Source organism: Myzus persicae, unplaced genomic scaffold (genome assembly GCF_001856785.1).
Source record: "Myzus persicae strain clone G006 unplaced genomic scaffold, MPER_G0061.0, whole genome shotgun sequence".
Taxonomy (NCBI): domain Eukaryota; kingdom Metazoa; phylum Arthropoda; class Insecta; order Hemiptera; family Aphididae; genus Myzus; species Myzus persicae.
Genome location: NW_019103297.1, coordinates 1 through 14,344, shown reverse-complemented (window position 1 = coordinate 14,344; position 14,344 = coordinate 1). Strand labels below are relative to the sequence as shown.

At 26.0% G+C, this 14,344-nt stretch overlaps 1 protein-coding gene across 3 annotated transcripts; it reads right to left on the bottom strand.

Moving 5' to 3' along the window:
• Positions 1-1,807: 1,807 nt before the first annotated feature.
• LOC111034201 (BRCA1-associated RING domain protein 1-like) lies at positions 1,808-10,379 on the bottom strand. Of its 3 annotated transcripts, none has more exons than XM_022315294.1 (18): positions 10,179-10,376; positions 9,722-9,870; positions 9,244-9,378; positions 8,586-8,853; positions 8,412-8,513; positions 8,209-8,313; positions 8,027-8,131; positions 7,853-7,957; positions 7,503-7,550; positions 7,261-7,407; positions 6,383-6,628; positions 5,536-5,640; positions 4,827-4,907; positions 4,549-4,745; positions 4,111-4,296; positions 3,907-4,031; positions 3,509-3,630; positions 1,808-2,253 (listed from the first exon to the last, which is right to left on the bottom strand). In XM_022315294.1, exons 2-18 carry the CDS (start codon positions 9,841-9,843, stop codon positions 1,939-1,941), a joined length of 2,514 nt encoding a protein of 837 aa, XP_022170986.1. In that variant the 5' UTR covers positions 9,844-9,870; positions 10,179-10,376; the 3' UTR covers positions 1,808-1,938. The 3 variants fall into 3 exon arrangements, with proteins under 3 accessions (XP_022170986.1, XP_022170987.1, XP_022170985.1); XM_022315293.1 differs by having other exon boundaries at positions 1,939-2,253; positions 10,120-10,376; XM_022315295.1 differs by lacking the exon at positions 6,383-6,628 and having other exon boundaries at positions 10,179-10,379.
• Positions 10,380-14,344: the final 3,965 nt, after the last annotated feature.

Sequence of the window (14,344 nt, the reverse complement as noted above, 5' to 3'; positions counted from 1 at the left end):
CTCTAAATGGGAACTTGGTGTGATAAAAACCACAAATTCATGATAAAAAGTAAAATCATTCTTTGATAATAACCATGAACAACGACGGTATATCACATAGAGTAATACTCTATGGTATATCAGCTCAATTCATGATAAAAACACCAGACTCGTACAAACAAGTTTATATAATTATGGGCATAATCTAAGATCTTGTGATAGAGTAATAAACTAAACGGTACGCGCATGGTATAAAGAAGATATTATAGAGAATCTTCTTTACAAAGTTTCTTAGGCATGTGCAATAATTACAATAATCTTTACGCGGTACCTACCTGTATGTTACGTAGGGCAGATCCAGAATCTCTGTACAGAGGGGGCACTTAAATTAACAACATATTGAAAATATACATAAAATATTTTTTTTTTTTTGTTAACGGGAAGGGAACTTGCCCCCCCCCCCCTGGATCCGATCTTGCATGAAAGATATAAGTACCCATAGAAATATTAACAAAGTTTTTTATTCTATAAATGTCATTTAAATTTTATTTTATTGGTCGATTTAAAAAATTTGAGAATTTTATACGATGTTCCTTAGTTCCTTATAAGTTGTTGCAATAATAAATTATAAATATGCACAATTTTTTTCTATAATTATTTTAAGTTTTAATTTTGACATTTATCAAAATCTCGAAAATGTTCAAACTGTTGTGTAGTTAAAAATTATAAAATATACATTTTTTAAAGTTAAGGATCAAAATGTAAAACAAGGATTCTCATAAATAGTTCATACTGTAACCAAAAAATTTATTTTCTACAGATATTTGAAGTTCAAATATTGAAGAAATTATACATTATAAAACCAAGAATTTTCTTTTCTTCTATTTGTATTCTTCTCTCAATTTTTAATTAAATAAGTTATTATTTAAATGTAAATCCATATACAAATGTAATGCTAATGATCTTAGTTATCAAAGAAGAAATTTATAATTTCAAAACCAAAAATAACGGTTTTAGTTATTTTGTTGTCATTTAAAAATATTATTCCATGGGTACCCTTTAGACTTTTAGAATACATTATTATATTCTATACAATATCCACACAATTATATTTTCAAATTCAATTTTTTTAGCAAAAAATAATTTAACCCCCTGTAGTACTAATTCCTCATAGTAAAATAAACTACAGTAGAACCTCATTAATTCGGACTAATTGGGGCTCTAGGTTGTCCAAAATAATGAAAGTCCGGATTAAACAAAATAATCAAAAATCATAAATTATAAATTCAAAAAAAATTTTATTGGATATAATGCATCATCAAGGGATTGATCTAGTAGCAACCGCATTCTTTTTACAACACTTGTTTCTTTTTCTACATTAAATTTCAAAACAAATTTTCTTACATCATCTTTTTATACTTCGTTTTTGTGTTTATTCTTATCTACGACATAAACTAGCGTAATTAACAGCTGTCTGGATTAAACGAAGTCAGGATTAATGAGGTTTTACTGTACTTTAATATCTGAGTTAAATCACAATAATATCATAAAATTTTCGTCATATTATGTTATAATATTACAGACCGTCTTCGCTCAGAATAATTTTTCATACACAATGGTTATTAACAGTGAACCTCGAGACAGAGGAGCATTACCCACTTACCCACATTTTTTAACTTGTTATTTTTCTTGTATTTTTAACCTAACTATCAAATAAAAATACATCATAAAATATTTTATAAAAATTAAAAGTAAATATTATAAATCAAGAATCAACAAACAAATTCTTAAAGATTTCTTAAAAAATTATAGACAAAAATAATTTATGTATTTTAAAAATACACTCTTTGTGAATTTATTAGTTCAAAATATAACTGAATTGTGTTTACATAATCAACTTGTATTCAATTACTATTGACAACATCAAAATGATTATATAATTGGACATAAATAACAATTTTATATAATATTATACTTCTGTACAGCTTGCATGAACCATGAAATGTGAAAAGCTTTCAAATGTTTCATATTGTACTTTATAAGTCTACTTGAATCCATTGTATATAATATGATGGTAGAAACATGAAACATCTGATCATTATTACGGCAATGATATGGTATTATATTAGTGGGGCAATCTTCTGGATTTGGCATACGTATTAATAGTTTTGCTCCAAATTCAACAACCAGTTTTTTTAAATTTTCAATTGTGAACTGATTCCAACCATTACTTCCACTTATATGTATGTTTATACCATCAAATAATTTTGGATACTATACAACAAAAACATCAAGTAATAAATTAAATATGAAATACATAACAATTCTGAAGTTTAAAAGGATATAAATTTACATAAACAAGTAAATTTCCACGTTGGGAAATTGTCACCATGCATAATAGATAGTTACAAGACTGCAAATAGGTAAGAAGTTTGAATAAACGTGAGAAGTTTTTTATAATTTTTTTCATTTAATGTCAATACATTTTTTTTTGCTCTGTCTAAAAACTTGAATATATAATAAAAGGTACATCATAAAGAGGTAACTCCCTAAACTGTAATTAGTAAATTAAAAATAAATTTAAGCTAAATTCATATTAATGTTTTATGTGGATAATTGCAATAGATTGAAATTGAATACAAGGTTCCTCATATGTTGTTCAAACTATAACTGAATAATCTAAATAGTATATGAATGATTACAGTTTTTTTTATAGATATTCTAAGTTCAAATTTGTTTGAAATCAGATATTTAAATACAAAGTAAAGATTTTAGTTCTTATTTAGTAATTGAAAAATATTATTAGTTGGTACTTGAAACTTTTGAAGTATATCAAATATAATATAATTATTTAATATTAATAATAATAACAAATTATAATTATAAATATATCATTTTATGCAGTAGCGCCAAACTCATATACCATGTGAAGCATCTCAAATTTAGATGATTGGGAAGATGCTGTGAGTGGGTGGTTGGATAAAATGTTTAGACTGCTTCACAAAAAAATGTAGATTCCAACGCCACTGATATTATGCATGTTTGTTTGTGATATATACGAACATTGCACATATTAAATGTATTAATATATATAATATGCATGTACATATTATTTAGTATTAGTAAAAATACCACTATTCAAACTTTTATATTTCTGAACTATGTACAGTCCCAATTAGTTTGGATCGTTAAGGTTCTACTATAGTTCTAATTATCAATTAGAATTCTTAAAAATATTTCAAAATTAAAACATTAAAATAAAAAAAACCAAATTTTCCTTGAGTTTATTAAGAAGTTATTGTTAATAATTTTTTTTACATTATATTTTTGAAATTGTGTATTAGAAAAAGAACTTTTAAATAGGAAACGCTATATTATTATTAAAAAATTGTAAGTTTCTTGAGAGATCATAACATTGATAATACTGTCTTGTTTCTATTTTGGACTTAAAAACCTTTTTTTCTTCCTCGATATTTTAATATTATTAAATTCTTTAATGATGTATCATTTCAATTAGCTGTATATTTACCAGTTTTTGTTTGCTTATTCGTGATATCTTTGGCCCATTACAATCAGCAAACAATGTTGTTCCACTGACTTCATAATGTTCACAATTCAAAAGTTTATTTTGGTCTAATGAATCAGAAATCCCTAACAAAGAAGTAATACATTGTAATAAAATAATTTATAATTAACACATACAAGTTATTGCAGAGAATCTATAAAAACAATCATAACATTTTTGGGTTACCATTGATTATATCAACATACTAAACATTTAGCTAGAATAAACAAATCCCAATATCATTAATTAAAAACATTAAGTATACAATTTTTGAGAATCCAAAACTTTGTTCATAATAATTTAATAGCTATTTATTAAAATATAGTATTTCTAAGAGCTTTTAAAAATTGAAGTATGCTTACAATTTTCATTGATTATAAATAATCCATTTGCTATGGCAGATAAACATTCTAAATTAACATCACAAGTATTACTTTTTGTTTTGGATACAATCATGTGAGTAATTTGAGCAAATTGTTTTTCTTTCCTTTGTGTGACATAAATACATAAAATTTTTTCAGTAAAACCATTATAAAAAATTTAAATATAAATAATAATCAACATACAAAATATTTTGAACTAATTTAATATTAAATTGTTTACAAAATGTCTTCACAGTTTCACTTTTTAATGAAACATTATTAAGGGCTATGACAGTTTCATCTAGTTTATAGTTAGGAAGGCAAATTTGTGTTAATTTACTTGAAACTAGATTTTCCAATAACTCAGACAACTTTTCTTCATTAAGACATCTAAAACATTTAAAAATTATTAAGATGCACATAATAAGTTGATTTACCTTCCATTTATTGTAAACAATCTTACCTAAGTAGCCACAAATATTTTTAAAAATCACTTTTGTAAAATTGCTTTCAGATGAACAAAATAAATAAAAATAATAGATTCAAATATTTTTAGTAAATAAATGTCATAATTATTAATAAAATTGTTTACCCAATAGAAAATATATTTTTTAATTATTTATTATTAAAATCAATTTTTACCTCACATTATCTCCATACATATTCATACAATTTGCATCGGATCCATAACTTAGAAGTATTTTAGCTATTTCAAATTTACCATACTTAATTGCTGTATATAGTGGGCTTTCATATTCAAAACCAGGAACATTTAAATAAGCACCAAACTTGATCAATTCTTTCACAATATCTATATTCCCAGATTTCACGGCTTCATGCTTTAAATACAATTGTAAGAGCACTGTTTTTTTTACCACAATAATAGAATTATAGAACATTATATTATTTTAAATTATTACCATGGGTGTCCATCCAGCATTATCTTTAACATTAGGATTGAAACCATCTTCAAGCAATGAAGTTACTAAATCCAATTTTCCCTAGAATAGAGTACAAGAGTAACATATTACATATTTGCTTAATGTTAATACATAATTTAAAATTATACAATGGAATAGACAGTATAGCATATTACAGAAATTTTTTTGATGTCAAACTCCAGTCTTAATATAAAAAGAGAATAATAGACATCAGAAAATATTTTAATTTGCCTACATTTCATATCAACATTAAGTTCAAAATGTAAATAACTAGTAAATAATTTTTTTTATTAGGTGGGATCCTCACAAAATAGGCTATTGAGTGTGGGATTGTACGATAATGGGTTATTTTTGGGTATTTTTTTTTAGGTTTTTGAGATGGTAGGGCTGTACATGTGGTATGGTGTATGTGTGCCATGTTTTGTCGCTAAAAACATGGGTTGTCACACATCCAGGAGCTGGCGACGCAGGACACAATGTAGTTTAAGCAATCTTATGAGATTGCGGTCAGCCACTGTGCCACACCATGGCATAACATATAAATATAAAATAATATTTTTATTTACTTGATCACTTTTGACACTCAGCCTCATTTTGCACAAAAGTAAAGATTCATAACAAATAAAAGCGTTCACATTCTAAAGAATTGAAAAAATTTGATAGAAATTCTATGAATTTCATTTTTTACCTTGGCACAAGCAGAATGTAATTTTGTTTCTCCTTTACTATTTCGACAATACAAATTTTTGGTAACCTGTTTTATAGATTCATTTAATACTTTGACTGAAATTTTCTGAAAGAAAAATTGTTATACACATAATATACATGAAATATTTTTTATACATTTGCTTTAAGTAGTAGTATAATATTTTTGTCATCAATGATTTATACACTAAAATACCATAACTGAAACCTAAGAATGATTAGTTGTTCAAATTTTTGGATTTTGAAATGCTAACATATAATGTTAAGAACCACTGTGAATTAGTAGTACACTATTAAGTAAGACAGTATACAATGTTATCCATTTAAGTATCTACACTCCTAATTTTGAATATATTTTTTTGTTGCAAAAATAACATTTTTGAGAAAAAAATTATATTTTTTTATAGTTATAATTTTTTAAATTTTTACTTTTTAGAATTACTACATACACTTTGAATTTCATAGTTAAAAACAAAATATTTATTTGAATACTTCATTAAAAAAGTCAAATTTGGATAAGTTTATGTTCATTAGTTTAGACATTTTTAATGTACGATGTAGAGTGGTACTACTATAATCGCTTTATTAATCTAATAAAAGGTTTAGTTTGCATTTTCTTAACTTGACACAGTAACCTAAGTTTTTGGCAGCAGCTGATTGTTGGAAATGGATATTGATGTAAAAAAACTTATTTACTTAATAGGTAAGTCTGATAGAACCAGATAAAAATTGGTGCTCCTGAGGTTACTCTTATTTTAGATAGACCGTAGACATAATATTAATGTATACTCTTTCAATCATTGTTTGACATAATAATTAATAAAACATACATTGTTATTGGTATTAGTTTTTCTTCCCACATTACTAGGAGAAGGTTTTTCTATTTTCTTTTTTTTTGATTTGTGTTCAGAATCTGTTACCGAATTTGATCTTTTTGTTGATGTATTTATTTTTTTACTAGTTTGCTTATTGGCCCGTGTACATCTAACAGATTTTGTAGAAGTTTCCAAACACATATTTGATATTTCTTCACTAATAATATTACTAGAACTTGTTTGAGCTGAATACAATTTTTCCTAAAATTTGTACATTTTAAAATTGGATACAGAAAAATGTTTTGTTTCTATACACCATTCACATTAAGAGGAAGATATATCTGTGTTTTGTCTCTGTGTACATATTTGTAATATATCAAATATATATTCTTATTAATGTATATTTATAATTAATATTAGAGAAAATTCACATACTACCATATTTGTAGAAAAGAATTTAACCTATAATTGAGCAAAGAGTTATCTCTGCAAATATGTATTATATGTTATTATTTTGAGTTGTATAAATTTGAAATTTGAATTTATTCAAGTACTTCAAATTATAACTTATTATAAAATAATAATAAAAATTATAAATCAACCATAGTTTATACCTTTCTACAAATTAGCTCTAATATTAATTATAAATAATCTATAGTAAGAATTTAGTACCAATATTTGCTTGTTACAAGTATGTAAAACAACAACATGTGCGGGTACAACTTCCTCTTAAGAATGAACCTTGGCAACCAAATTGTGCACAAGCGTGTTGCTTAACCAAACGACAGGTGTAGTTTTACAAATGTTTGACTGAGTATTACCTGACCGTAGCCTGATAAAAACTGTCCACCAAGATTCTTACTTACTTAATGTGAATGGAATATATAGCATACCTTATTCACAACTTTGTCATTTGTATTGTTTTTAAGGTTGTCTGATGTGCTTTCATTCTCATCATCAGTAATGTCAAGATTTTTAAATTGAGACTCAGTTGATATTGAATCAACAGCTGAAGAAATATTCACCAAATTTGTATTGATCTAGAACATTACACAATATCCATAACATAAATTATAAATTTTATCTCATTTAAACATATCATCAATTCTTTTCTTGTGATCATTAGTATACTTACAGCAGAATTATCTTTTGGAGAAGCTATTAATTTACTTTGATTATTTTCCTAAACATTTTAAATATATATAGATTAGTAATATGTAAGTTACGGAGGTTAAAAGAGTTAAAAAATGACAAATATGCACAAAAAAATTGTATATGCATGAAAAAAGGAAAAACAAATGTAGCAAAGTAGCATAGAAATTTCTGTTTAGTAATCTAATCTAATAAATTCCGTGAATATCATGTTTTGGAGAATTCACATGTGTTTATTCAACTTAGGTAGAGTATTATTTAACTGAAATATATTCGATATGATTTACTGTTTTAAAAATATTTAATAAGCTATAATGTTATCATAATTAATACCATATCAATTCCTTTCTTGTGATTATTAGTTGAAATTCCAAGAGTATCACATTTTGGAGAAGTTACATCTGGTGATGTAATTACTTTGTTATGAGTATTATTTACCTGAAATATTCAATATAATTAACTGTTAAGTAAATATTTAATAAACTATAATGTCACCATAATTAATACCATATCAATTCCTTTCTTGTGATCATTAGTTGAATTTCCAAGAGTAACATGTTTTAGAGAAGTTATGCCTGGCGATGTTATTATTTTATTTTGAGTATTATTTACCTAAAATGTTTAATATAATTTAGTGATTTACTGTTCAGTAAATATTTAATAAGCTATGATGTAATCATAATTAATACCACATCAATTCTCTTTTTGTGATCAGTAGTTGAATTTCCAAGAGTATCATGTTCTGGAGAAGTTACATTTGGAGATGTTTTAATTATATTTTGAGTATTATTAACCTGAAAAATTTAACATAATTTACTGTTCTGTAAGATTTAATATGTTTTAAGCTATAAGCTTATATATTTAATCTTAATCTTTAACCATAATTTAATACCTTATCAATTCCTTTCTTGTTATTATTATTAGTTGAACTTCCAACAGAATTATGTTTTGGAGAAGTTATTTCTGTCATTATTAATTTGTTTTGAGTATTTTGCTAAACATTTAGAATATAGTTAAATAATAACTAACAAGTTATCAATTATTCAGTTATTGTAATATTAAATACCATGAAAATTTCAATATTGTCATCATTAATTGAACTCCCAGGAAAATCATCATTTTTTATAGTTATATCCGGTGATGTTATTATTTCATTTTGAGAATAAGCTTCAGTTCTTGATTTATTATTTTGTTCATGAGAACTTGTATTTGAATCAAGAGCTGTGCAACTTAAACTCATTTTTGTACCATGTTGTTGAATATCACTTGTCTTGAATAACTGTTCTTGTATTTTTTTATTAGATTCTGATGGTTCCCCATTGCAGTATTTTAACCTTAAAATCATACAAATAATTAAGTAATTTTCAAAAACCATTGTAAAATATTAGGTAGGAATAAAAATCTAGATCTAAGAAGCAAACTAAGTCACTTACTAACTCTGCGATAAGTGTAGTAACCACTAGTACCAATTGTAATATAATACTAACAATTTAAAATTTTACTATTATTTATTGTTATTCTCATTTAAATAAAATTTATTTTTGGTATGATTTTTAATTTTAAGATTTAGATTGAAGAGCTTTACTTTATTAATAATTAAAAAAAATGTGTTAACAGTAACAATGTTAATACAAAAATGTACTAAATAATATGATATAAATCTTTGCATTAATTGTATCCAATGTTTTTTCAAATATATTAATAGATATAACAAAATAACTTACTTAAGATCAAGCCATGATATTATATTTTCCATGTATGTGGCAAACTCATTATGTCTATATTTCAATTCTGTTTCACGATGATAACATTCAGTTTTCAAAATGCGGTCTAACTGAGGAATCTTCATTACTTTATCACTAAAATTATATGAAACAACAATATAGATGAATTACAATCAAACAATAATATATTTTACAGAATATCTTTCTGTCTTCTTCCTAGTGCAATACAATGCCTACCCATTTTTGTAGCATACCTTTCTATCGGTTTCCTGCCTGAACTTTTAAATTTATATATCTCTTTTAATACTTAATAGAAATTGACAAATTAATTTTTAAAATAATAATACAAATTATATAAATTAAATATCAGTAATATAAAAAGTTATTGATGGAAACAAAAAAACGGTAATATACTGTTTTAAAATTAAATTTTACTGAAGTTAAATCAATATTTATAATCAAATAGATTAGATCTTACCAATAAAATGCTCCAAATGCATATAAGAAATCATCTCTGATATATTTATCATAGTTATTCTTTAAATACTCAGAATTATACAAGTAAATTTCACTCTCTTGTGATGTCTTACTTTGACTCATATTGCTCTCTGTTTAAATCAACTTGGCCTATAAAAGAAAAATGTAGTTATTATAATTTTACATAATTAATATGTAAGTTATAAAAAGGTATAATTATAGAAAATAAGATAAAAAATAAAAGACAATTAAAGATACAATTCAAAATATGTAGGTATTCAGCAATTAAAATTATAAAACATAATTTTACTAAATATTTGTAGTAAACAGCATAAACGAAGGACATTATGGACTGTTTTATAAGAAGAGAAGAGCATATATTATATTAAATTGATTTACGGTCTAAAGATAAATAATGTTTCACATCCGGTACCAATCTTTTGTTTGATTTAACTTACATCCCAGCGATCGCTTAAAAGAGACGAATCTTGTCAAATATAACCTTTGTAGTTTGTAGTGAATATTAGTATCAAATGAAATTGATCATTGATGATTGATCATTCCGTATCCCATGGCTAAATACTTAATAGTTAATACACTGGTTTGTTCTCAACTTCGTTCTGCGCATGTATACTACGTCATTCTGTCCACATTATCCGAGAATACGCGCCAAAATTAAATTTATGGAGTTATTATTTTCACGTCCTGCCCTGTGATTGGTCTTAATATTGATAAGGTATTGATAAGAAATATTTTTATTTATAGTCGTGTTATTGTGTTGTACTGTTGTATTAATTAATAACTAATACAACAGTACAACACAAAAGTTAAAATTATTACAATAATAATACAGCAGAATAAATTTATAATGCATCATACAGATAATAACATTGTGTTAATGAAAACAATTTATCTGCAATACATTAATTACAATAATTCAAATTCAGTGGCGGCTCGTTAGGGGAGTCTTTGAGACGGCGACTCCCCGCAAAAATAAAAAGTAGGAACGCTATATAAAAGTTTGAAAAACATTTTATTATAATTTAATATTTTTGTGTTATATCCATTCTGAAAATAATTATTATGATTTTCGATATTAATATTGATAATATTTTGTATTCTATTTTTACATTAATAATGAGTGTCATTCAATAACAATGCAATACATAAAATATATCGATAACGTCGATAACAATACGGGCTAAATATATCGATAACGACGACGGTCGCTATAGTTCCAGCACAGAATATAACAATCAGAATGGACACTGATAACATTTTACATAGGCAGCATAGGACAATTGCTTGAGTCAGTCGGCCATGACACTGGCGGCATACAGTAGGGCCAGTTCAACCGAACAGTTTGACCAATTTTCACTGAAAAAAAAAATTGGAACCCATTTTTACAATAAAAATTCTTATATTATCATTATTTCCAAAATGATATTTTAGAATCTGAGCGATAAATGTATTGTATTTACTATTTCTATTGTTAATTCATTTTTAAGTTTTCCAATTATTAATGAACATGCATTTTTAATTTCTTATTCATAGGCGCTACTAGCGTTTGGAACTTGGGGGGGCTAAAACCTTACTTTTATAATATTGAATAACCTTAAAACAAAATGTTTGGGGGGGATTAACTCCTAAAGCCCCCCCCTAATTGCAACTATGTTCTTATTACAGAGTAGAATATTTTGATACATTCAAATTTAATTTTGAATAAGCAGTTAGTATTATTTGGTACTTTTTGGCTACGCTGCGCATCAACGAGTTAAAAAGTTAAAGTTTATTTTATTTTAACTTTTTAACTTAACTAGTTACTTTTGACTTTTCATTGATTTAACTGTCAACTTACTAAATTTCTTTTTTAATTAATGTGAAATTCATTTTTATTTTAAGAAGTAAGTTAAGTTAATTTATTTTGTTTTTAATTTAATTATATTTCACTATTTCAGTCTATTTCGTTTCATGCAAAAAATATTTACCTTGATATCATTGGAATCTAACTTATATGGAAATCCTGTATAAAGTATAAACACTATAGTCTATAATATAGTTTTGGGTTGGTACGCATTCACACAATATAACAATGCTAGAGTTGTATAAACAAATTAACTTTTTATTAACTGAGTTAACATATAGTTAAATTAACTTTTAACTTTTTGTTATTTGTGCATATTAACTTAACTGAGTTAACATTAATAACTTGCCCAACCTTGATTTTTGGTGTACTTAACTACAACTGTTTGCAATTCCTGTAATTATAGTCTTCCTACACAAAATATAACAAAGCTTCCAATCATTTTTTTTTTTTTTTAATATAATAATTGGAGAATTGCTAACTAGTAGGAAATAGGAATAGTAAGTTGTATTATGTGATAGAAATATATATTAAGTCATACAGAATAACAAATAATAAATGCAAATAATTCACAATAAACAAAATATATTAACAAAAAAATCAATACTAGTACATTACATGAGAATAAAAAATAATACTAGTACATTACATGAGAATAAAAAATAATACTAATAATACATAATAACAATTATAATACATAACATTTTATAGGTGAGAAAGAATATCTAACTTTCTATGCTTTCTACCTGTTGATGACATATCTTTATTTATTTTATTTATTGAATAATATATCCTTAGGCGAATATATAGACTTTTAAGAAATTCTAGGTCAAAGTTATTGCATGGATGTTCAAATGGAACATTGTCAATTAAATTTTTTAGTTTTCTGCCAACATTTTCTTCAACTGCCAAGATAGGGAAATTTATTATAAAAATTTCGTCTAATTGATTAATATAATTAAAAAAATTATCTGGAGGAACATTTAAATTCCCATAGTTAGAATGGTTGGCAGTTTCATAGGATTTAAAATATGTAAACAAAAATGATTGGTCCAATTGCTGTTGGTGCTTAGCATAATTTAGGCATATATCACAGCTATGTTTATCTATACATTTTTTTATCAAGTAGCCACATACATACGTAAGGGCATTTTGGGCAGGAAAGTTTAACTCTCTGTAATCAGTGGTACCTATTTTTAAATTACAAAAATTAAAAGGAGATCTATCTGGAAATAGCACACATGAATTGTTCAACGGTGGTGAAATATGCCCAAGAGTAGTTAAAATTTCACTAAGATCTTCTAAGCAATTTGATCCTTCGGAGTGTTTGAAATAATTGACAAAAAATATTTTTTTAAAAGCCCACAGAAACTGTATTGGAGTGGGATTCACATTATTGCCATTTTGATTTCGAAATATTCCAAACAGATTTTCAAGAATATCCTGATTAAATCTATAAGTGCATAACACAAAATTTGGTGTTTTGGTTATGTCATCCCACAGCATTAATAACGAATTAATTGTTATCGTCCAACCATTCAAAAATTTAATTCGCTTTGTAACATCAATTATTACAGTTTCTCCATTGACTTTCTTTGTATCCAGAACTCTCATGTTTTTAAATACTTCAAGCATATGGAGTAAATGTTCTCTCTGTTTAGCCGTGTTCTTAAATGGTCGATTAAAATCTTTACTACCTGATTTCTTTTTTGAATTCAATAAGTCAAACAATTTGTCCATATGCTCAATAAATGTTATGGTAGTTTCAGCAGATAAAGGCAATGAACCACCTTGAACACAGCATTGCATTGCTGCTGCAACTGTGTTGCTGAAAACTTGGGCTGCATATTTCACCTTCATTTTTTGAAATGGTCCCGGATTGATGTGTGTTTCAGTTAATTTGGGCGCAAGCCTATTTATGCCTTGGTCCGATTTATACAAGTCAACAAGAAATTTTTTCTCTGTCGTACCATTTAAAAAAGTTAAACGATACTTGAAAAAATTATTTCTTGTTGACTTTAGTAAATGTGGCACATCAAATACATAAAATATTTTTTGCCCATTAACAAAGAAGAATGGTCGTACACATGACACATTCATTGTTTTAGAAAAACTAGTAAAATTTGAGCCTTGGTCGCTTGTAAATACTTTAATTTTAAGTGAGGTTTTTTGGATACGACTGATTACGGCAAATATGGTATTTTGAAGATGAATTCCTGTACAGCTATTATTAATAAAAAAATATGCAATTGGTTGCTTCCAATCATAATTTATGCTTCTCAACATAAAACAGAGTACGTGCTTTGCTGGTTCGTATGTTTTTCTGTCATATGAATTATTAAATCCTACAATGTAATCTTGAGAAAGATTATAAAATAAATGCGATTTGATTGACATCTCGTCAACGCATAATACACAATCCTTTGCATCATCTTTTAAATTACTTATCTTCAATTCCATAGTTTCGAATATGATGTCATTTAATCCAGGCACTATATTAATCCTCTCTGTGACTCGGCGTAATGTTCTCGGGCTTGGCAATTGTAATAATGATTTTAAAAATGTGTACACACGTGGACCAAAAAAATATATAGTTAATGCCAACTGCTTTATTTGACTTGAATAACGGTAGCCCTGAGGTTTTCTCTTACCCATTTCAACATACTGTTTTATTACCATGCACAGGTTAGGAGGTAAATGTGCCTCAACTACTCTGTTAAATAATTCAACTGAAGTCACATCTATTGCATTTGCACTATT